General features: G+C 67.1%; 4 protein-coding genes across 7 annotated transcripts in view; 1 reads left to right on the forward strand and 3 right to left on the reverse strand.

Moving 5' to 3' along the window:
* Positions 1–119: 119 nt before the first annotated feature.
* Positions 120–1,238, forward strand: CTXN1 (cortexin 1). Its single transcript, XM_046637659.1, has one exon. The coding sequence runs from the start codon at positions 242–244 to the stop codon at positions 488–490; it is 249 nt and encodes an 82-aa protein (XP_046493615.1). The 5' UTR covers positions 120–241; the 3' UTR covers positions 491–1,238.
* A 1,398-nt stretch (positions 1,239–2,636) lies between these two features.
* On the reverse strand, positions 2,637–6,085 carry SNAPC2 (small nuclear RNA activating complex polypeptide 2). 2 transcript variants are annotated; one of them, XM_046686083.1, is made up of 5 exons: positions 5,160–5,764; positions 4,183–4,302; positions 3,989–4,057; positions 3,333–3,687; positions 2,662–3,239 (listed from the first exon to the last, which is right to left on the reverse strand). In XM_046686083.1, exons 1-5 carry the CDS (start codon positions 5,340–5,342, stop codon positions 2,908–2,910), a joined length of 1,059 nt encoding a protein of 352 aa, XP_046542039.1. In that variant the 5' UTR covers positions 5,343–5,764; the 3' UTR covers positions 2,662–2,907. The 2 variants fall into 2 exon arrangements, with proteins under 2 accessions (XP_046542040.1, XP_046542039.1); XM_046686084.1 differs by lacking the exon at positions 3,989–4,057 and having other exon boundaries at positions 2,637–3,239; positions 5,160–6,085.
* Positions 6,086–6,870: 785 nt separating this feature from the next.
* TGFBR3L (transforming growth factor beta receptor 3 like) lies at positions 6,871–8,827 on the reverse strand. The gene is given in 7 exon segments (XM_046685594.1): positions 6,871–6,938; positions 7,147–7,305; positions 7,412–7,538; positions 7,869–7,877; positions 8,166–8,480; positions 8,557–8,743; positions 8,745–8,827. Coding segments are annotated over 7 exon segments (948 nt in total).
* A 1,310-nt stretch (positions 8,828–10,137) lies between these two features.
* Positions 10,138–19,639, reverse strand: part of MAP2K7 (mitogen-activated protein kinase kinase 7) — a 9,983-nt gene continuing 481 nt past the window's right edge. Inside the window, exons 2-12 of one of the 3 annotated variants that reach the window (XM_046685590.1) lie at positions 17,990–18,037; positions 14,798–14,939; positions 14,570–14,636; positions 14,346–14,459; positions 14,144–14,263; positions 13,851–13,958; positions 13,579–13,758; positions 13,390–13,470; positions 13,130–13,272; positions 12,519–12,564; positions 10,141–12,382 (exon numbers count right to left, since the gene is read on the reverse strand). In XM_046685590.1, coding sequence (XP_046541546.1) covers positions 12,248–12,382; positions 12,519–12,564; positions 13,130–13,272; positions 13,390–13,470; positions 13,579–13,758; positions 13,851–13,958; positions 14,144–14,263; positions 14,346–14,459; positions 14,570–14,636; positions 14,798–14,939; positions 17,990–18,037 — 1,184 coding nt within the window. In that variant the 3' untranslated portion in view covers positions 10,141–12,247. Of the gene's footprint in view, positions 12,383–12,518; positions 12,565–13,129; positions 13,273–13,389; positions 13,471–13,578; positions 13,759–13,850; positions 13,959–14,143; positions 14,264–14,345; positions 14,460–14,569; positions 14,637–14,797; positions 14,940–17,989; positions 18,038–19,639 lie in introns of all 3 variants that reach the window. The other 2 variants (XM_046685591.1, XM_046685592.1) reach the window with 2 other exon arrangements.

The raw sequence follows: 19,639 nt of genomic DNA on the forward strand, positions 1-19,639 counted from the left end.
GCTCCCGGCCCCGCTGTCGGCGCCCCACCTGGGCGCACGGCCGGAGTTGGGTCCCGGCGTGGCGGCGGCGGCGGCGGCGGCGTGCCCGCGGGCCGGGCGTGGGCGTAGCCCGGGGACGGAGGCGCGGGCGCGGGTGGGGGCGGCGGCAGGAGGGGGCGACGCGGGGCCGCGGGAGGGCGCCGCCTCATCCCCGCGCCCCTGGCGGGCCCCCTCCTCCACAGGGCGCGCGGCGATGTGAGCCATGAGCGCGACGTGGACACTGTCCCCCGAGCCGCTGCCGCCGTCGACGGGGCCCCCGGTGGGCGCGGGCCTGGACGCGGAGCAGCGCACCGTGTTCGCCTTCGTGCTGTGTCTGCTCGTGGTGCTGGTGCTGCTGATGGTGCGCTGCGTGCGCATCCTGCTCGACCCCTACAGCCGCATGCCCGCCTCGTCCTGGACCGACCACAAGGAGGCGCTCGAGCGCGGGCAGTTCGACTACGCGCTGGTCTGAGCTGGGGCGACCCGGGCCTGCCCTCCGCAGGGTCTCCCCCGGTTGCCCGACCGGGGCGCTCGGGATCCCGCCTCGGAGCCCGGCCCGAGGGGGCGGGGGCGTTAGGAGAAGTCCAGCCCCTCCCCGCTCAGACCCTCCCATCTTCCCTCCTGGCCAGGCCGGAGCCCCACTTCGTGCCTTTGTCCCGCCCTGTTGTCGCTCCGTAACCCACCGACCCCGGGTGGGAAGAGGACCCGCCCCGCCCCGCCTCAGCGTGTAGGTGGCTCTGCTATTGTCCTGCCGCCGAGCATGAGTGTCATGGCCGTTCCTGGATGTGGGGACCCTCCTGTACCCCCTCCCTGCCCTGTCGTCTGGCCATCCTCACTCCCCCGCCCCCCGTAAGCGTGGAGCCCCTCCCTGGGCTCCGGCCCTGCGGGGCAGGCTCTCCTGGGCCCACGGGTGGACGCTGCATACCAATGTGCGCTGCGCAGCCTGCCCCGGAGACCGAGCCTGAAGAGCGACAGCGGCTGCTGTGTCCAGGATGCGTGGCGCCTTCCGTGGGGGGAGAGCGTGGCGGGCTCCCTCCCGCCCCCAGCCCGGGCCCCAGTTCAGGTCAGCGCCCCCTCCCTCTGTCACCGCTTCCGCCCCTCCTTGGCCCTCCTGCCACTTCGCCCTGATCCCTCTTGCCATCCCCTCACGGGCCTCCCCATGCCTTCTCATTCCCCGCCTCTGAGTGATGGTGACAATAAAAGCTATTGTTGAGCGCTTACTACCTGCCAAGCAGCGTGCTAAGTTAGTGCCTCGCCTCGGGCGCATGGCCTGTGCCCTCTTCAGGGCCCAGACGGCGAGCCCGTTAGCATCCCCGTTCCACAGGCTAGGAGACTGAGGCCCAGGCAGCTTGAATGACTTGCCCATGCCACGTGCCTGGATTCTGGCCGGGCTGGCATTTGAACCTGGGTCTGACTTCTGCACGCTCTTAACAGCTGTCCAGTTCTGCGGGAACACCCAGACCCACGCTCTGGGGGGACTGATGTGTGCCTGTCTCCATCCTCCCAGCTCCAGGCACAGCCAAGAGCCCCCCCCCCCCCCCTCCCCCCCTGCTTCTTTCCTTTGACTTGGGGAGACTCTCCGGGCCGTCGAATGGCCTTAGCCCCGTGGGGAGCTGAGATGGGGCACCCTCAGCCAGCCCTAGCGGTTGTCTCCGAGAACTGGCACGGCCTCCCGGCGCCGTGACCACCGCTGCAGCCCCAAATCTCTGAGGCTGGTCCCTCCTGCCCATGGTTGCCGCGGGCACTTTGGGGACCGTGGGTCTGGTGCTGTGGGGCCGCGTGCACGGAGCAGGTTGGCTCCGCTCCACGGCCGCCCGCCTTGGGGATGAGTGGCACGCCCCCGGGGAGCTGTGTACAACGTGTGTGGGGAGAAGCAAGCGCGTCTATAAAAGGAAAGCTGTGTCAACGCACAGGCTGCGGGCAGAAAATTTACTGGCTCTCGGAGGACTAGTTGGGCTCGAGGGAGGGTGGCGCGGGGAGGAGACACTTGGTTCCCCACCCTTCCCACCTGCCCCTGAATCCAGACCCTCAGGGAGGCTGATGGAGAGGGACCCGGTGCCAGGAGACCCAGCAGCACCCCGGGGAATTGGGGCCCTTGGCAGCAGCCAGGACTCCTGGCCCCTCTCTGATCCTAAGGCCCCTCCAGCTCCCCCTCCCTGTCTCCCTTCTCCCCTTGTTTCCCCAAGGCCACCTCAGGGACTCACTGCCCTCCCTTCCCACGCCTGCCACATGGGGAGCCCACCCCTAACCCCCAGGACCCCGGGCCTGGGTCCTGGCTCCTCCCACCTGGCCGCCCTCACTCTGCTGGCCTCTCCCTTCCATCTGTATGATGTGAGGTCACTTCACTCTGAAAACCTTTCCCTGACACCTGTAGGGCACACTGTCACCAGCAGTCCCCTCACAGCCACACTGAGGTCACTGCAGGCAGCATCGGACTGGACGGGGAGGCAGCAGCCTTTGCTGATGACCGCGCCTCGGTCCCCAGAAGTCCAAGCTCTGGCACTTTGGGCCCCCACTGCCATCATCTTTAACTCACAGGAGAAAGAGAGTACTGACAAGAACTTTATTGACAGTTACAGGAATAGAACAGAGGACGCAGGAAGGGACTGGGGGCAGTATTTGACAGTGGTTTTAACCCAGCTGCCTGCCCCCCCCCCCCATGCGCCCCCTCCCTCAGCCCACTGAGTTCGTGGGCGAACCCCTGTACCACTGCGCTTCGCCTTCTGAGACCCCCGCAGTATCGAGCATCTCCAAGGCCACTCCGTTCTGTGCTGCATCGTGCCAGGGATCTTCCCCCGTGACCGGATCCTGACAAGCCCGTGCCAGCCCGAGCAGGCCTGAGGCCAGGGGCCTCACAGATGTCTGCTGTGTCCTCTGCCTGCCGGGCCCTCACCTTGCAGGGGTGGCCGCCTGGCCCAGAAGCTCCAGGGGCACCAGGAACGGGTTCAGGGGACAGACCCCAGCTGCTTGCCAAGTGGATCTCGGCTCGCTGGGCCCGGCATTCTCAGGAGCCTGGGGCACGGCCTGGCCGGCCTCCTCTTCCCCCCCGGAGCCTGTCCCGCCATCCTCGGCTGCGGGCCCCAGGCCCCCACTGGCGGGGTCGGGCTGGGGGGCCGTCAGGCGTAGGTACGTCTCCGCCAGATGTTCAACCAGGGCAGCGCAGGGCAGGCGAGGCAGCTCCTCGGGCAGGGCCATGAGCAGGTCGAGGACCACAGCGGACTCTGGTGATGGAGGGAGGGAGGGCGGGGGTGAGGGGAGGGTGGGGCCTGCCGCCTGGGCCCCCCACCCCACAGCCCCGCCCCCATTCCTCTCACCAGCTGCAGAAAGCTCAGGGCCATGGCAGCTGCGGGAGATGGACGACAGGTACTTGTAGATCTTCTCAAAGTCCACGGCAAAATCTTCCTCAGTAGAGGGGCCGGCCAGGGATTCCGAAGACGCCTCAGAGGCTGGGCCAACAGTCTTAGGAGCGGGGCCAGAGGCCTCAGGGGCGGGGCCAGGAGCCTCAGGGGTGGAGCCATGTGTCTTAGGGGCGGGGCCAGGGGCCTCAGGGCCCAGGGCCTCCTGCCCTCCGGGGGCGCTGACCAGCAGCAGCTTTCCGCGGGCCTGCGTGGGTTTGGGGGGCCTGGAGTGCAGGAGGCTGATGGGCTCCGTGGCCGCGATGGTGAGCACCTGGCAGGCAGAGAGATCAGTGGGGAAAGGCGGAAGTCCTCTGATCGGCGGCTCCCCGGCCCTGCACTCGGCTGGGACCCCCACCTGCTCACCGAATCATCCCTGCCACCCTGAAGAAGGGTCACATCCAGGAGCTGGCCTCAGAAGCGGGGATACTGAGGCTCAGGGTGTCCAGGGACTGGCCAGAGGCACAGAGCTGGCGGGAGGGACGGCCCAGGACCCAGGTCCACCTCATCTAGACTCCTAGCTAGGTATGACCCTGTCCCTGGGACACGCCGGCCGGCCCGGGGGATGGCTGTACCTGGGAGAAAGCCACAGTCAGGGCTTCTTCCAGCGGGCCTGTCAGCTTCTCAGCCAGGTCCATCCACACCTGGGGGGGGCAACCAGAAGGGGCCTGGTCGGCCTGGGGACCAACCCTCAGGGGCCCCCACAGCCCTGCCCCTCCTAGGGACCCCCTGACAGCGTTATCCTCCCCAACTCCTTGCCCTGACACACCTCGATGGGGGCCGGAGTCTGTGTTTGCCGGTGCCTTGGGCCCTGGAGGCCACCTGGGTGCACCCTCTGAATGGCCTCCCGGGCCACGCGACCCTTGAGCTGCCGCAGGAAGTCCCGGATCTGGGGAGAGAGGAGGCGGCCTTCTGTAAGCCCAGGGCTCGGGGAGAGAAGCAGGAGCCCACTGCCTGCTCCAGGCCGGCCACTGCTCCCTAGCCTCCCGCTAGCCCGGTGAGAAGGGTCTCAGTGAGTCCGCTCGGGGGCTCGCAGGCCAAGGCCCCAGGTGGGACCAGCTACGAACAAGGATGGAAGGCCTGGGCCGGTTCTGGCTCCTCCCCGCAGCCAGGGCCACCCCCATGCTAAGCACCGCCCTATTCATTTCCTCGCTACGGTCACTCTGGCCCATTGCCCGACTGACTTCGACCTCACTCCCGCTGCGCCTTCCGCCCTATTAGTGGGCTTCGCTCCGGCCACGTCCCGCCCCTCGGCTTCCCGCAGCCCTGCCCCCTCCTCCCCCCCCCCCCCACCGCCCCCTTCGCGCCCCGCCCCGCCCGCCCCTCAGCCTCCCACAGCACTGCCTCCTCCTCGCCCCGCCTCTCAGCCTCACGTAGGCCCCGCCCACTTCCCCCGCCTTCCCCCCAAGTTCGCCCCGCCCCCAGGCTCGCGTTCGCAACGCCCACGCCCCGCCCCTCAGCCTCCCGCAGCCTTACCTCCTCGCCCCGCCCCTCAGCCTCTCACACGCACCCACCACCCAGCCTTCCACGAGTCCCGACCTCCTCCAGCACGCACTCGGTTCCTCAGCCTCGCCCCGCCCCCGACCTCATCTCGCCCCGCCCACCCAAGGCCCCGCCCCCGCCCCACCTCGTCCCGCCTATCTCCAGGCCACGCCCCTAAGCCGCACCTCGTCCCGCCCACCCAGGCCCCGCCCGGGACCCATCCTGGCCCCGCCTCCAGCCTCGGGCCTTCCCGGGACCCCTCACCTCGGCCTCGCTGCGGCCCGGCAGCTCCCGCGCCAGCTCGGCGGCGTCGGGCTCCGGCTGGCCCCGCCGCGCTTGCAGCAGTCGTAGCAGCTGCCGCTTCTCACGGGCGCTCCAGGCCGCGGGGCCGGTCACCTCGCCAAGATAGCGCGCCGGGGCTGCCCGCCGCCGCTGCGGGGGCTTCATGCCGGCGCGGGAAGGCGGTGTCGGCGCTCCAGGGCCGTTTCCCCGGTGGGCGGGGCTACGGAGGCCGCTGGGGCCAGAAAGCACCGCGCCGAGGCGGAAGCAGGTGGGGGCGTGGCTCCGCGTTGGCGGGCCGACTGGAGCCGCCTGGATGGGAAATGGTGGGCAGAGCGGCCTCCGAACGGAGGCGGGGCGAACGAGAAGCCTGCCCACCCCGCGTGTCGTCCCCTTCGCGTCCCGGAGCCGAGCCCTCCGATCTCGCGCCCTCCTCCGTTCTTGGACTGAGTCTTTTGAACCGCCTGTGTACTTTGCTTCTCGAAGAGCGGTGGGCCCTGGCCGAAGGCAGCTGTCCAGTCGTAGCCAAGAGCCTGGGCTGGGGGGGTCGACCAGCCCTGGGGACCTTGAGCAGGTGATGGAGCCCTGCGGCCGTGCTGAGCCTCAGTTTCCTCATCTGTAAAATGGAGCTAATAGTCCCCCTGTTGTCTGTGCTCTGGGCGGGGAGGTGCTCGGGCAGGAGACCTTGAAGCTCTCGACTGTGGAAGAGCCTGGAGCAGAGGCCGGGGAGCGAGGGCCTAGCGGGGGCAGGGTCCTGGTTTGGAAACACGCAGGAGGCGGGTGGGCCGGTGCAGGGGTGGAGGAAGGAGGCGGGGCCTATTTAAAACTTCAGCCGGTGAGGTTGGTCGCTTTCTGTTTGGGACAAAACGCCCTTGGTTCTCCCCTGGCCCGGATCTGCACACGTGTGTGTGGGCCTATGAGCCACGCCCCCAAGCCCCACCCCTGCAGTCTGGACCTCTTCCATCCCGCATCCCCCAGTCCTGGCCCCAGGCCTCTGCTTCCTGGCCCCACCCCCGCGCCGCAGGCACACCCAGAGTTCAGACTTCTGCGGATCAGACCAGATGTTTATTTTGAGCCCAGGTGGGAGGGGGGGAGGAGGAGCGAGGGGGGCGGGGCGCAGGGATCGTGGTCCCATCGAGTCCGAGGTCCAGGACAGCCCGTCCAGTCCTGGCAGGCCTGGTCCGAGGCCGTGGCTGGTACATCTCCGAACCCCGCTGGGGGCGCGCCATCCCTGGGGTGAGGGGGCGACCCAGGCTGAGCGAGGAAGAGGACACAAGGCAGGCCACCCCCTTCCCAGCCGATCATTGGCTTCCCCATCAGTCTGTGTGCCGAATTCCCCTCGCCTAGTACGAGTCTGAGGTTTCAGGACCCCCCTCTTGCGACATAGAGCCCCCAGTCGGCCGCGAGTGACTCATACGTGAGTTCGAATCTCAGCTTCATCAAATTTTGTGACCTTGGACAGTTCACTTGAGAGAGTATCTCGTTTTTCTCATCTCTCATACGGGGATTATAATAGTATCTACCTGAAGGTTATGAGGATTAAATTAGTTAAAACGCGTAACATTTAGAACCCTGCCTGGCACAGAAAGGGCTTTGAAGGGCCATTGTCATCATCTCCCTCCTCCAGCTGTCCCACCATCCCCACGTGACACCCCCCCCACACACACACACACACGCACACACACACTCACCTGCCTCACTGGGGCCTCCTGGGCTGGAGGCCGCTGGGCGAGGCTCTCGGGGGCGGGCCGGGGGGCACGGGCGCTGGAAGGGAGAGGCTGGCTGCCGAGCGGTAGGGGCTGCTGCGCGCGGGGCCGGGGCAAGGGCGCCCCCTGGGGGCTGCTGCGAGCGTGGCGGAGGCGAGTCTAGGGATGGTCGGGCCCGGCACGCGGGGATCGCGGCGCCCCGGGGTGCGGACGCGCGGGAACAGGCGAGGGGCCGGGCGGAGGTCTCGGCGGGCGGAGGGTGGTACCTGAGTGCGCGCAGACGAGGCCGAGCCCGGCGGCCAGCGCGGCGCCCAGCACGAAGGCGGCCAACACCAGCGCCACCACCGGCGCGGGCTCCAGGGCCGCCGGGGCCGGCGCGGGAGGCTCGGGGCGCACGGCTCTGCCGGGGACGCTCTTGGGGGGCCCTGTGGCGAGTACAACGCTGACACTGGGTCCAGGCCCCCCAGGGGTCCTCCCCAAACCCCCTTGGCCGGCCCCAGAGACCCCCGCGGAAGACGACTGCGCGCTCACTGGGGGGCGGCCGCGGCACGGTGACCACGATGGGCTGCGTCAGCGTGTGCAGGTGCGGGCTGTCGGCACCCGGGCTCTCGCCGCTGCCACTGCCGGCGCCCGCGCACACCTCATCCTGAGGCAGACACTGGGGGAGGGGAGGCAAGAGATGGCGACGTCAGGCCCCGGGATCCAGGATCCCAAGAGATCTTAGTGTCCAGTACCCTTTGTAACCAGGAGTCCCGCCACTAGACCCCTGGAAGTCTGGCCCTTTGGGGGTCCCTCAACCAAGCCCCTGAGATATACAAGCAGCCAGGCTCCCGGCCCGCAAGGACCCCAAATTTCAGCGGCTGAAGGTGGTCACGCGACCCAGCTCTCTGAGCACCTAACCTGTGAAGCCCAGAGATTCAGCCCCTTAGCGACCTTCTGCATCCAGCCACCCAGCCCTGGAGGGACCTCCGAACCCCGCCCAAGGGACCCTGGAACCCTGCCCAAGGGGATCCCAGAGCCCGGCCCAGGAGGGAACTCAGTGACCACTCCCTGTCCCGAGGAACCCTTGAGCAGAGCCCCACGGGCCCCTCGGGGATCCTTGCGCCCAGGCTCCAGCCCGAGAGAGACCCAGTGCCTACCCCAGTTCCGAGGGACCCCTGCCCCCGACTCCAAAGCGCCCCGACCCCCAGATCCCCAAACCCCAAGGAGCTCCTCCCTCAGATGCCAGAGGCGTTTATGCTCAGCCCCCGACGGTCTTTGGCCACCCAGCCATGCGCTCGCGCACCGGCGACGGTCGCGGCGGCGTCAGAGACGCAGGCGCTTGGCGGCCTCCCCGGAGGCGGCGGCAGCGGCTCAGCTGGCAGTGCAGAAACTGCACGGAGGCGTTGAAGACCGGGCGCAGGAGGAAGCTGAAGCGCGCGGGGCGGGCGGCCCCGGGGCGCGGCGGCGGCGGTGGCGGCGGGAAGGCGACCGAGGCGTCGGCGGGGCAGCCCCCGCGCAGCAGGGCCAGGGCGGGCCCCGGGGCCGGACGCGAGGACGGTGTCACCGAGCAGCGGTGCACGGCCAGGCCCCAGCGCGGGGAGGCGCGGGCCAGGGCCGCCTGAGGGCGGGGTCGCGGTCAGGGTAGGCCGTCTCTACCTGCCCCCACCCGGTTCCCGGGCGCCCCGCGTCCGCACCTGCACGAACACGCGGCTGTTGGCCGGGACCTCGAGCGGCCCCCCGCGGCGCGGGAAGGCGTCCTCCGAGTCCGACAGCTCCAGACTGAAAAGGGGTCGGCGCAGCCAGGGCCCAGGCGCCGCGGGAAACGGGGGCGCTGACGGGCAGAGAGGGTAGCACAGAGCGGGGAAGACGCGCTGCCCTTGGGCCATTGGGCCAAGTCCCCTAACCTGCTCGCCTCCGCTGCCTCCTTTGAGAAACGGGTGCAGCCGTGGTGGAGGATTCCCCCATGCTGGGCTCCATGCCCCCTTCACCTGGAGACCTCTGGACGTCACAGCCCGGACGCTGAGGCCGGGTGCAAAGCTGCGCGCCCCTGGGGAGGAGCCCCGCTTCCAGGGCCTAGATTTCTGCACACGCAGGGGGCGAGGAATCATGGCGGGGAGGGATTGAGGGGCCCCCATAGTGAAGGGGCAGCCTGGGTGGGCTCAGAGGTCCTCCTGTCCCAGACGCTCTGCAAGCGAGGGGCTCTGGGGCTGCAGCAGGGCCGGCCTGGGGGGAGGGTGCTGGCCCACCCTTCCCTTTCTAAGGGGAGGGAGGTGTTGCCATCAGCAGGGAGCTGAAAAGGTGCTCTTCCCCAGCCCTTCTGGCCCAGCCCGAGCCCGGCCCATCCCAAGGGACTGGGGCTTCTCCTGGCCCAGGTTCCCCACGCCCAGGCTGAGCAGTGGCCGCACAGGGGGCGGCTCTGGGGAGCTCCCACAGGGGTGCATGCGCGCAGGCGCACACACACACACTTGTCTGCTTCAGGAGGCCTTGGCTGGGGTCCTTGTCAACCGAGGTTCTCCGCCATTCAGGATGCGCACACACCTCCTAAAGCCTTTGTACACCACTCCATGCCCCCCACAGCCCTGGGCCTCACCCTGGTTGCTGGGGGCTTTGAAGCAGCTGGGGGTCCCAGAGGACCTAGAATAGGGGACAGGGGCAGACCCACCTGCCACCCACTTCTGCTCCCCCAGGCAGGATGGACGAGAGGACAAGTTGAGAAAGAGCCACATGGGAACCCGAGTGTGATGCGGTCCACGTCCCCAGCCCGTACGTACCAGGTGGCCGGCTGGGCAAGGTGGTCGTCCCCGGGAGCAGGGCCAGCAGCAGGAGAGTGACACCCAGCATGCTGGACTGGCGGAGGCGAGTGTGCAAGGGCTCACAGCAGAGGCACCAGCCGGGGCAGCACTCAGGGCCGGCAGGTGGGCAGGCAGCCCTGGCCTTGGCTGGGTGGCCACCGCAGGAGGCAGGCCAAGGGGCGGGGCACTGAGGGGCTGACATCAGAGCTGGAGCCCAAGGCCTGCGGGGATTAAGGGCTCTCTCCGATGACCTGAGGCTACTGGGGGCGGAGGGAGCTCCCTCACACTGGCCACTTGATGCCTGACAAGTCACGACAAACACCCGCTCCCAGCCCCAACCCTGCCTCAGTTTACCCCCGATGTAGAGGCCTCAATGGCCACAATGGCACCGCTCCCCCAGCCGCCACCCCTTCAAGGCCAGGGCTCCCAGCCCTCTCCCACCCCTCGCTGCCAGGTGCCACCATGCCCACGACACACAACAGACTCAGTGGAAGAAAAGGGAAGGGTTTTATTCTCAAGCGTCTAAGGATTTACAAACGAGGGCGTTTCGTTTTAAAAACGGACAGGGCAATACTGGCGGCCTGAGAGGGGTCTTGGGCCAGTGGGCTGGGCCAGGCCGCCCCAGGCCCCTGCCTGCCGGCTCCGCCCTCTGCCTGGTTGAGAGGGATGGCTGGTGACCGGTGACGCAGGGGAGGACGTGACGTGGGAGAGGGGGAACAGAGGCTCCCCCAGGACTTCCACTTAACACTGAAGGGGGGGGGGGGCGGACACACACTCACAAAACAGAAAAGAAAGTTAAATAAAAAGAAACCGAGGCAGCCGGGCTCGGGCCTGCGCGGGCCCTGGGACCAGCCACGCGCCCTTCGGGCTCCCCGCTCAGGCCCCTGGGGCTGTGGGCCCGGCCAGGGAGGGAGCGGAGACCGGGCTTGTGGCCCCCCACCCTGCCCCATCCCCTCACAAAGGGGACCTGGGGCCAGAGAAGGTGGCCGTGCCCCGGGGGGCAGAGAGAGGATGACTTGGAGTACTTCTGACACATGCGGCATCTTGTGACCACGGCGAGTAAGGAGTCAGAGGACAGAGGCTACAGGGCCGCCTTAGTCTAGACGCGGCGGCTACAGCCAGCGAGGGGCCTCACCTTTGGTGTGGTTGGTTTTTATGGTTTTGTGGGGTTTTTTTTTTTCTTTTTTTTTGTTACTTTGTTTGTTGTCCACTTGATTTGCATGCATGACCAACAAAAAGAAAGACCCCCCCCCTCCTGCTCTGGCTGCTGCGGAGGGCTGGGGGGACCACGGCCTGGCCTCCAGGCGGGCTAGGGACTGGCCAGCCCTGGGTGAGTCGAGGGGCGCTCAGGGGCACCATGAGGGCGTGACTGCCTCCGCACGCCCAGCCCTCGGCCTGCCCACCTCTGTCCCTGTCACACGTCCTAGAACCCCCGCATCCACTCCCTGCACCCTCCGTCCTGCCTCCCTGGGCCCCGCGGCCCCCACTCCCGCCATCCCTTCCCTCTGCCGCCTCCCTGCTGCACCGGCGTCTCCTGCCCTCCACCTCGCCCCGCGCCTGCCTTCCCTGAAGGCCACCCTGGGTGGCCACGGCCCCTTGGGCTCCCTCCGCGCCCCCTGAGGTCCTCAACTCACCCCCTCAAGCTGTGGCCAGTCTCCAGCCCTGAGGGAGGAGGAGCCCCCAGAGCCTACCTTCAGGACCAGTCTCTCCTGGGCTGGGCTGGGCCGATAATGCGCAGCGGCCCAGGCCCCCCAGCTCGGCCCCCAGCCCTCCACTGCCCACGGGTGGGCGGGTGGGGGCTCCCCCACAAGCAGCTCAACATGACTTTGGTAAAAGTTTCTGAAGGTACCGACAAACCCCATGAGACGAGCTCTTCTCCTCCCCCCCACCCCCAAACGCCCCACCAAGTACAATAAAATACAATAAACTCCAAAAAGGACCCCCTGAGATCAAAGAGAGAGAGAGAGAGACAGAGAGAGACCGGCCCAGGGCCGGCTGCAGTCGCAATGCTCAGCACGCCTTCCCACGGCCAGGACGCCACTCATTGCTCGCTGGTGGCCTGTGGCCCCAGGGGTCCCGCGGGTAGGGGGGCAGGCTTGGGCCAGGAGAGAGGCAGAGGCAGGGAAGGCGATGGGAAAGCCAGAGAGGTAGAGAGGGAGGTGACAGAGAGGGACACGGGGCCAGGAAGCGTGTGCGTGGGACAAGGCGGAGGGGAGAGCCCGCGGGGGCGAGTGTGGGAGGGTGCAGGACGGGCGGCTCTCTCCCAGCCCCTGGGGGCCGCCCCAGCCCAGAGGTTACGGCTGAATAAATAGCGAGTCTGCTCGCGGCCTGCTGTCTTCCGTTCACAGTGTCTGTCGGGGGACGCACGGCCGGCTGAGCCCGGGTCAGGAAGGGCTGGGCCTGGTGGCCCGTCTGTCCACGGCTGGTGGGCAGGGAGTCGGGGGTGGCTCGGCGCCCCCTACTTTCTGTCCTCAGCCCTTGGCGGCCGTCCAGGTCCCAGGTCTCCCCTGGCGGGCAGCTGGGTGGCCGGGTGGGGCAGGGGGGCCTGTGGCCATGCCCCTGGCCCCCGGCAGGGCTGGCCGCCACCACGTGGCTACCTGAAGAAAGGCAGGTGGTGCTGGCTCAGGACTCCGCTAGTCCGGGGCGACTCAGTCTTCGCCATGACGTCCTTGAACCAGGATGCCACATCCACCTCCAGCGTCTCGTAGCGCCTGATGAAACTGTGTTCCTGCGGGCCGAGGAGGGGCTTAGGCCCAGGGCGCTTCCCTGCTGGCCTGGCGCTCAGGCCCTGGGCATCCATCTGAGGGCGGGTGGGGAGGGGACCGGGGTGGGGGCCTGGACAGGAGGGGAGAGCAGGTACTCACAAGTAGCTTATTATACTTTGGTCTCTTCCTGTGATCTTTAGTAAGGCTGGAGAGAAGGGAGGGAAGAGAAGTGAGAGTCAGGGAGAGGCCGGCACCCCGTGCTCAGCTGCCCTCCCACGGAGCCAGGAGGCTGCAGGATCGTGGAAGGAGCCACTGCGTCCTCTGGCCCTGTGCTGACAAGTGGGAAGCCTGCCCCCAGTGGCAGGAGGGCCTCCCACCTGTTGAGAGCCTGAACTGGGTTGTGAGGTGCCCGTGGGAGAGGGGCGGGGGCTCCCTGGGGGAGACACTCGGCACGCAGAATTCTGTTCCAAGCCCTTAGTTCACACTGTCCCGTGGGGAAGCCCAGGGTCCACCCTGCCAAATGCCCGCAAGGCCAGCTGTCCCCTCGGGCCGAGTCCAAACCCAACTCATGGCCCCCAGGGCTCAGCTCGGCTCCTGTGTGCAGTCCCTGCCACCAGCCCCTCCTCACTCAAGGCTATCCCACCCCCAACCCGGGGGACCCCCTCCATTCCCTCGGGCCCTGGATCCCCCGGCTGGCTGCCAGGAGCGCGGGGCCACACCTGACCTCGTCCCGCCTCCCAGCGCGGAGGGCCGGGCCGGGAGCTCCTCACCAGTCTTTGACGAAGGACTGGAAGTCCCCTGAGAAGCCCATGTGACCGGGCAGGAGCGGGGGCTCCTCCTGCAGGACCTTGGTGAGCACCTCAAAGTCCGTCTTGCAGTTCTTGTACGGAAACTGTCCCGTCGCCAGCTCCACCTGGACAGAGATGGCAGCTGGCCAGGTGGAGGACGGCTTCCGGCCCGCCCTGGCTCCCTCCCTCCGTGCCCAGAGAAGACCTGGCCCCCAGCCCTCGGAAACAGGGCCCCATCTCACCAAGGAGATACCCAGGCTCCACACGTCGGCCCGGATGTCATAGTCTGGCTTGGTGGGGTCTGGAGGGTCAATGCGCTCAGGCTGCCAGTGGGAGAGGGGAGAGGGGAGGATGTCCCCTGTGGCTGGGGCAGGCATGCCCCCGGGTGGTCCCCCAGCCCCCCAGCCCAGCGCTGCTGGGCCCCCACTTACTGCCATGTAGGCGGCGCAGCCAGCGCTCCGCGTCTTGGCTTTGGAGTCGACGAGGCGGCCGCTGATGCCGAAGTCGCACAGCTTGATCTGGCCCCGCTCGTCCAGCAGAATGTTGGAGGGCTTGACGTCTCGGTGGATCACGCCGTGCTTCTCCTTCAGGTAGTAGAGCGCCTTCACGATCTGCGGCGGGGATGGGGCGGGCACCAGTGATGGGGGGGCCAGGGCCTGAGGGCCACCCGCCTGCCCGGCCGTGCCCCTGCCCCGCCGCTCACCGCCACCGTCATCTTGCCCAGGATGCGCTCGGGGATGGGGCCCTGCATCCGCTTCTTGAGCTTCTCGGCGCACGTGCCCATGAGCTCCATGGCAATGAAGACGTCCGTCTGTGGGGCAGCAGGAAGTGGCTTGGGGGCTGCTGCATCCTCCTGCCCACCCCAGATGGTTCCATCCAGGCAGGGGGTGGGAGGGCCGGGGGGGTGGGCGATGCTCGGAACTGGCAGGGAAGCCCCTCCCACCCTCGGGGAGGGAGTCGGGCCCGGGGCCCGCAGGTGGGCAGGTGCGGGCTCACATTGGTGATGAAGGTCCCGAAGCACTGCACAATGTAGGGGCAGTCGTGGCTCTTGAGCACCACGTCCAGATCCATGAGGATGCGCTTGTTCTCTTCCTTGTTCCCCGAGCGCCGCATTTGCTGCATGGGACGGGAGAGGAGGGGAGCCTTAGCACGCAGGGTGGGGGCCACCCGGGGCGGGGGTGGGGGGGAGGGGGCTCACCTTGACGGCGATCACGTGCCCTGTCTTCCGGAAGCGCATCTTCCATACCTGGCCGCAAGTGCCACTGCCCATCTCCCCCAGGTTCTCCAGGTCGTTGATTTCTGCCTGGTAGCGCTGGGAAGGAAGGAGAGCCCAAGTTGGGGGTCGGGCCTCTGCCCCCTGCCCCCAAGGACCTACCCAGGTGTGGCCTACCCGCACCCCAGGGGCCAAGGGCAGGGCGGTACCTGGCCCCCGATGGTCAGGTAGCCCGTCTGCTTCATGATCTCCTGCAGCTTCTGGTCAATCTCAATGCTGGGGGGACACGGAGTAGGCGTTGGTGGACGGGGGATCCTGGCCGAGCCGAGGCCACCCCGGCCCCCTACACACCGGGGTTCCCACAGATTAAACCACCGTCCTCTGACACGCGCCTCCCGACCCCCCCACTGGCCAGCGGCCCCACTCAGACAGCTCACCTCTCCATGCTGCGGGGTGTGAACAAGGTGGGTGGCAGCCCCAGCATGTGGCGGGGCCGGGCGGGCGGCGTAGGGTGTTGCGGGGAGCTCTCGGAAGACGGGGAGCGGCTGCCGCCATCATTAGCCAGCGGGAGCTGCAAGGCTGGGGGGGTGAGAACCAGGGGCGGGGAGGGGGTGAGCTCCCAGCTGGCCCCAGCTCCAGGGCTGGCATTCTGGGGGGCTTAGGACCCTGGTCCTCCCCTCCCTGGCATCCCTCAGGTAGGCCAGCACTGCCCCTCCCTGCTGGGCCGGAGGAGCTCCCCACCCCCAAACCACTCTTGGGGTGCCTTCTCCTACCCCCAACCTGGAAGGAGATGCAGTGGGCTGGCGGGGAGGGCTGGTCCCCAGAGGCTGAGGGTGTGTCCCCAAGTCTATGCTGACAGAAAAACGAGGCCTGGAGGCTGATGGCATCGCTCAGCCAGGCGACCTCCCTGGTGTGTCCATCTCCTCCCCACCTCTGCCTGGGAAGCAGGCCCAGGGCCACTGCGCCCACATTCTGGACCATGTGAGGGGGGAACGCCCGCCACGATCAGCCTGGGCTCTGGCCCTGTGGGCAGCACTGAACCTGGCTGCCCAACAGAGGGAGGCGGACCACCCTGGGGAGACAGCGGGTGAGGGACCCAGGCTTCTGGCTGCCTCACCCTACATTTTATTCCAGGGTCGGGGGGCCACCCTCTGGCAGCCTCCCAGCCTGGCCTGTAGAGCTGGGGCCAATGGAGGCCAGGGCAGAACCCCAGGCTGGGCCTGTGTCCTTCGGGTAAGGGGGTCCAGGTGGCACAGCCCCTCCAGGGGCTGGTGGGACTAGGGGGGCGGGGGCTGGGCCAGGCGAGGGGGTCTGGTTCTTTCCAACAGCCTGCATGCGGACAGCTCGGGCATGCTCCAGGCAGGCAGGCAGGCAGCGGGCAGGCAGCGGAAACCCCAGGACGGGCAGGCGGCGTTAAGGGGTGGGAGAGTGGGTGGGAGACAGACAGACAAACAGACAGATGGGAGCCAAGACTTGGGGCCCAAAGGAGGCGCTGCAGAGACAGGCCAGAGAGGGGCCCAGGACAGGAGTGCAGGTTCCCCGAGGGACTAGCAGCCTCCCTGGCTGGGCTGGCCACAGGGTAGGGAAGTGGAGGCCAGTGTGGCCCCTGGAGGGGACAGACGGTGCTCCAGTGACGCCCCATAGCCCAGGGGCCCTGGCACTCCAGAGAGGGGTCCCTGGCTGGGGAAGGCGGCAGCTACACACATTCTCCCAGGTTCACCTGTCCGTGGAGGGAAGCCTGTGGCCTACCCCTCAGCTACTGCCCCCTCCTCTCTCTCCACACCTCCCTGCCGTGGCCCACCGTTCCCTCCCACAGTTCTGCAGGCACCTGGTGACGGGCCCGGTGATCAACGGGGAAGGACAAATAGGCTTGACTTGCTGGCAGCCGGGCACTCTCCTTGCCCCGTTGGCCCTGGCCCCTGACTGCAGCCAGAGCAAGGGGGCAGGTCTACAAGCCTGGCCTGCAGTTCAAGAACGGGTGCAGGACTGGCTAGAGCCTGGCAGGAGCAAACGAAGAGCTCTGGGGACCCCGAGGACATGGCCAGGCCCAGTGACCTCGCCTCTTGCGGTCCCTCTCTGCTGCTCCGGCCCCGCTTTGCCCCATCCCTGCATCTCTGCTCCAGCAGGGCCGGAATCAGGGTCTTAAGCCCTCACTCTCTGGCTTGGTAACCTCTGGGGCTCCCCCTGCATCTGGACTCGCTGGAGACACTGCCAGGTTCCTGCCCCTTGGGGGTACCTGGGCCCCTTTTCTGTCCTGCACTGTCAGCTCTCTGGGGCGAGGACCACACTACTGCCCTCTCCACACCTCCCGGTGCCCGATGGGTCCCCTCCCTCACACAGTCTCCCAGGCCCCTGAGGCTGCCCCAGAGCCCGGAAAAAGGCTGTCGGGGGACAGAGGCTTCCAGCTGGCCCCACAAACTGAAGCACATGGGGATCTTAGGGAGCTGGTGTGGGTGACTAAGGTGGGGGTCAGTGGAGATACACGAAGGCCCAGTGAACAGAGGTCACAGGAGTGGTGATGCACCACACGGCAGGGCGGGAGGGCAGAGTGAGGGACAGCAGCTGCACGAGAGAGGGGGACACAGAGAGAGAGAGAGAGAGACGGAAGGAGGGAGAGAAAGAGAGAGAACAAGAGAGGACACAGGGGCATGTGGCCATCAGGAGCCACAGATGTACCAGGCTGTCAGCCCAACATGCACGCACGCACGCACGCACACCCGGCATGGCACAAACTCCCACACACATGCAGACAGGCAGACGACATGCCACAGAGCCTCTGACAGAGCCAGCGACCCCCCCCCCCCGCCCCCGCCAAGACTGTGTACACACAGTTGGCCAACCTAGTCCCACTTACACACCAGGACCGCCGGCCAGGTCTCCCACACGCGCACATCCACACACAGGCACATCCCACACTCATCCGCTCCCAGACCTGCTGAACCTGCGCTCGGCCTTGGTGGGGCTGTTCCCTCGGCCACGGTTCACATGTCCCCCCACCTCCCATGAGGCTCAAACGCCACCTACTCTAGAGGCTCCCCGACCGTCCCCTGCAGGACCCCAGCCCTGATCTGTCCCGCCTCTTCTCCGAGCCCCGTCACCTTCTCCAGGCTCCCTGATTGGGAGTGGGCTCCTTGTTCCTCGCCCCACCCCCAGTGTCAGCCGCACAATGGCATGGACCCGGTCCCTTGTATTCACTGCTGTGTCCCTGGTGCCTGGAACAGGCCAGCACACAGGGGCCATCGGTGTTCGCTGAAGTGTCGAAATGGCTCAACAGGCCAGTCCCCCCACTGGCCCCACTTTCCCTCCCTCTCACATACACACACTGGCACACACGCATGCCCCTAGTCATGACTCCTAGTCAGCGAGGGCGCCCGTTTCCTCCTCCAGGGAGTCCAAACCTGTGCCCGAGAGGAAGGCAGGGGCGAGAGGTGACAGGACACAGAGGAAGAGGCCAGGCGGCCGGACGTGGACCGTGTGGAAGGGGCGAAAGTGAGAGAGAGAGAGAGAGAGAGGAGATGCGCACGCGCACACACGCAGCATGGGGGGGTGGGGAAGGCATTCTGCGGCCGGGGCAGCGGTTAGGTCAATGGTGCAGACGTCCCAAGCGGCGATGATAAAAAGGCTGGTACCTGCTCGTTGGGACGGGGCAGGAGCAGGGCTTAGAGTGATCACAATAACTGGATGGGAAAAGGAAGAAAAAAACAACACCACGATAAATCACAACAGAAACCACCAATCTGTCCAAAAGAAAAGAAATCAAATCATAACGAGGGGGAGGCGCGAGGCACCACACCGCAGAGATGGGGAGAAACCGACAGAGATGGAGGACTGGGAGGATGGGATGGAGCACACACAGACGCCTGGAGGGGGGCTCCTCGGGGGGCCTGCCCGCCGTGGGCCTCGCCATGCCTCTCTCTGCACCTGGGACGGCCACCCCCTAACGCACCCCGCACTGTCCCCTCCACGCTGGGGCTGGCGGGGTAGCAGCGCTGCAGAGCCCAGCAGGGACCCTCCAGTGCTGGCCAGGTCCTGCTCCAGGAGTGTCCAAGCCAGCATCACCACCTCAGGGCTCTCTCTGGGGCCCCAAGAGACCCCTCCAGGGAGGAACCCAGGTCAGAAGAGGGAGGGATGGGGAGTGAACCGTACACAGGGGCGGTGGGGGGCAGGCTGGGTAAGCGGGAAGTGCTTGGGGTACCCAAATATGGGGGTGTCCTCCCCTCCCATCAGGACGACCCCCCGAAGAGTTACTTAAGCTACTAGGTCACATCGCATTGGAAGGAACATAAAGGAGAGCAACTTGCTGGGTCAGAGTCACAAAAAGCGCGTATGGGGGGTGCTGTCCATCAAGTCTGTGGGGAGGGGGAAATCGATGCCCTCCAGCTGAGAGAATTTGGGGAGGGGGTTCTGGACGCTAGGTGTGCTCATGGTGACCCCAGGCCTGGTGTGGGTGCCAGAGGGATGGCTCTGGAGTCCAGAGGACAGAGGACAAGATGAGACAGTGGGATCAGAAAGGAGGTGCATGTTTGCTGGAATGCCTGGGTAGCCTCAGGTGTCCCCGGGTTGTGGAGGTGGGTGTGCGGGAAAGGGGAAGTCACTTGAATCCGGGTGACCGAGTCCCCGGGATGGGGGTTGAGTATTTTTGAAGGGGCTAAAGAGAGTCGCCTAGACGGTGGCAGAGAAGCTAAAGGGGCACAAGAGGCCTGGTGTATGCGGGTAGAGTGTGCAGAAGGCAGTTTGCTGAGCCCAATCACAAAGTGCCAGGCAGGTAAGGAGGCATCGCCAGACACAGTCACAGGGTGGGACTGGGAGAGTCATCTGGTCAGAGGAATACAGGGGTTCTATGTGACCTCAAGTGTCCCCAGGCCAGGTGTGTGCCTGTGTGTGAGCGGATCATCCGCGGAACCGGATGACAAGGGCCCAGGCGGGGAGAGGGGATGGGGCCTCTTGACAGTCACTGAGATGGTGGGAGTGGGATCCTCTGGTCAAATAGAATGTGGACATGTTTGCGGGGACCTGGACGTGGTCACGTTCGCGTGGAGTAGGGGGCGCACGGCTGGAGCAGGTGACAGAGGCTCCGAGGATCACGGTGACGGGGGCGGGTCACAGACGGGGGGCCTGGCCTGGGCCCGGGTAACCGGGCTTCAAGTGCCGCCAGTGGGAACCCTCAGGCCGGGGAGGGCTGCCCGCAGCCCGCGGGCCCCACGCCCCCCGGGGCACCGTGACCCTCTCCCCGCTAGCCGACAGCGGGGGGGGGGGGGGGGGGGGGGGGGGGGGGGGGG

The sequence above is a fragment of the Equus quagga genome, chromosome 14, assembly GCF_021613505.1.
Source record: "Equus quagga isolate Etosha38 chromosome 14, UCLA_HA_Equagga_1.0, whole genome shotgun sequence".
Lineage (NCBI taxonomy): Eukaryota > Metazoa > Chordata > Mammalia > Perissodactyla > Equidae > Equus > Equus quagga.

What these genes read in the sequence shown, in the direction of transcription:
- CTXN1 (XM_046637659.1), top strand. Translation starts at nt 242, where the DNA reads ATGAGCGCGACGTGGACACTGTCCCCCGAGCCGCTGCCGCCGTCGACG.
- SNAPC2 (XM_046686083.1), bottom strand. Translation starts at nt 5,342, where the DNA reads ATGAAGCCCCCGCAGCGGCGGCGGGCAGCCCCGGCGCGCTATCTTGGC. An exon ending in AGACTCCGGCCCCCATCGAG is followed by an intron (nt 4,058 to 4,182) that starts GTGTGTCAGGGC and finishes TGCCCCCCCCAG; the next exon opens with GTGTGGATGGACCTGGCTGA. An exon ending in CCCTGAGCTTTCTGCAGCTG is followed by an intron (nt 3,240 to 3,332) that starts GTGAGAGGAATG and finishes CTCCATCACCAG; the next exon opens with AGTCCGCTGTGGTCCTCGAC.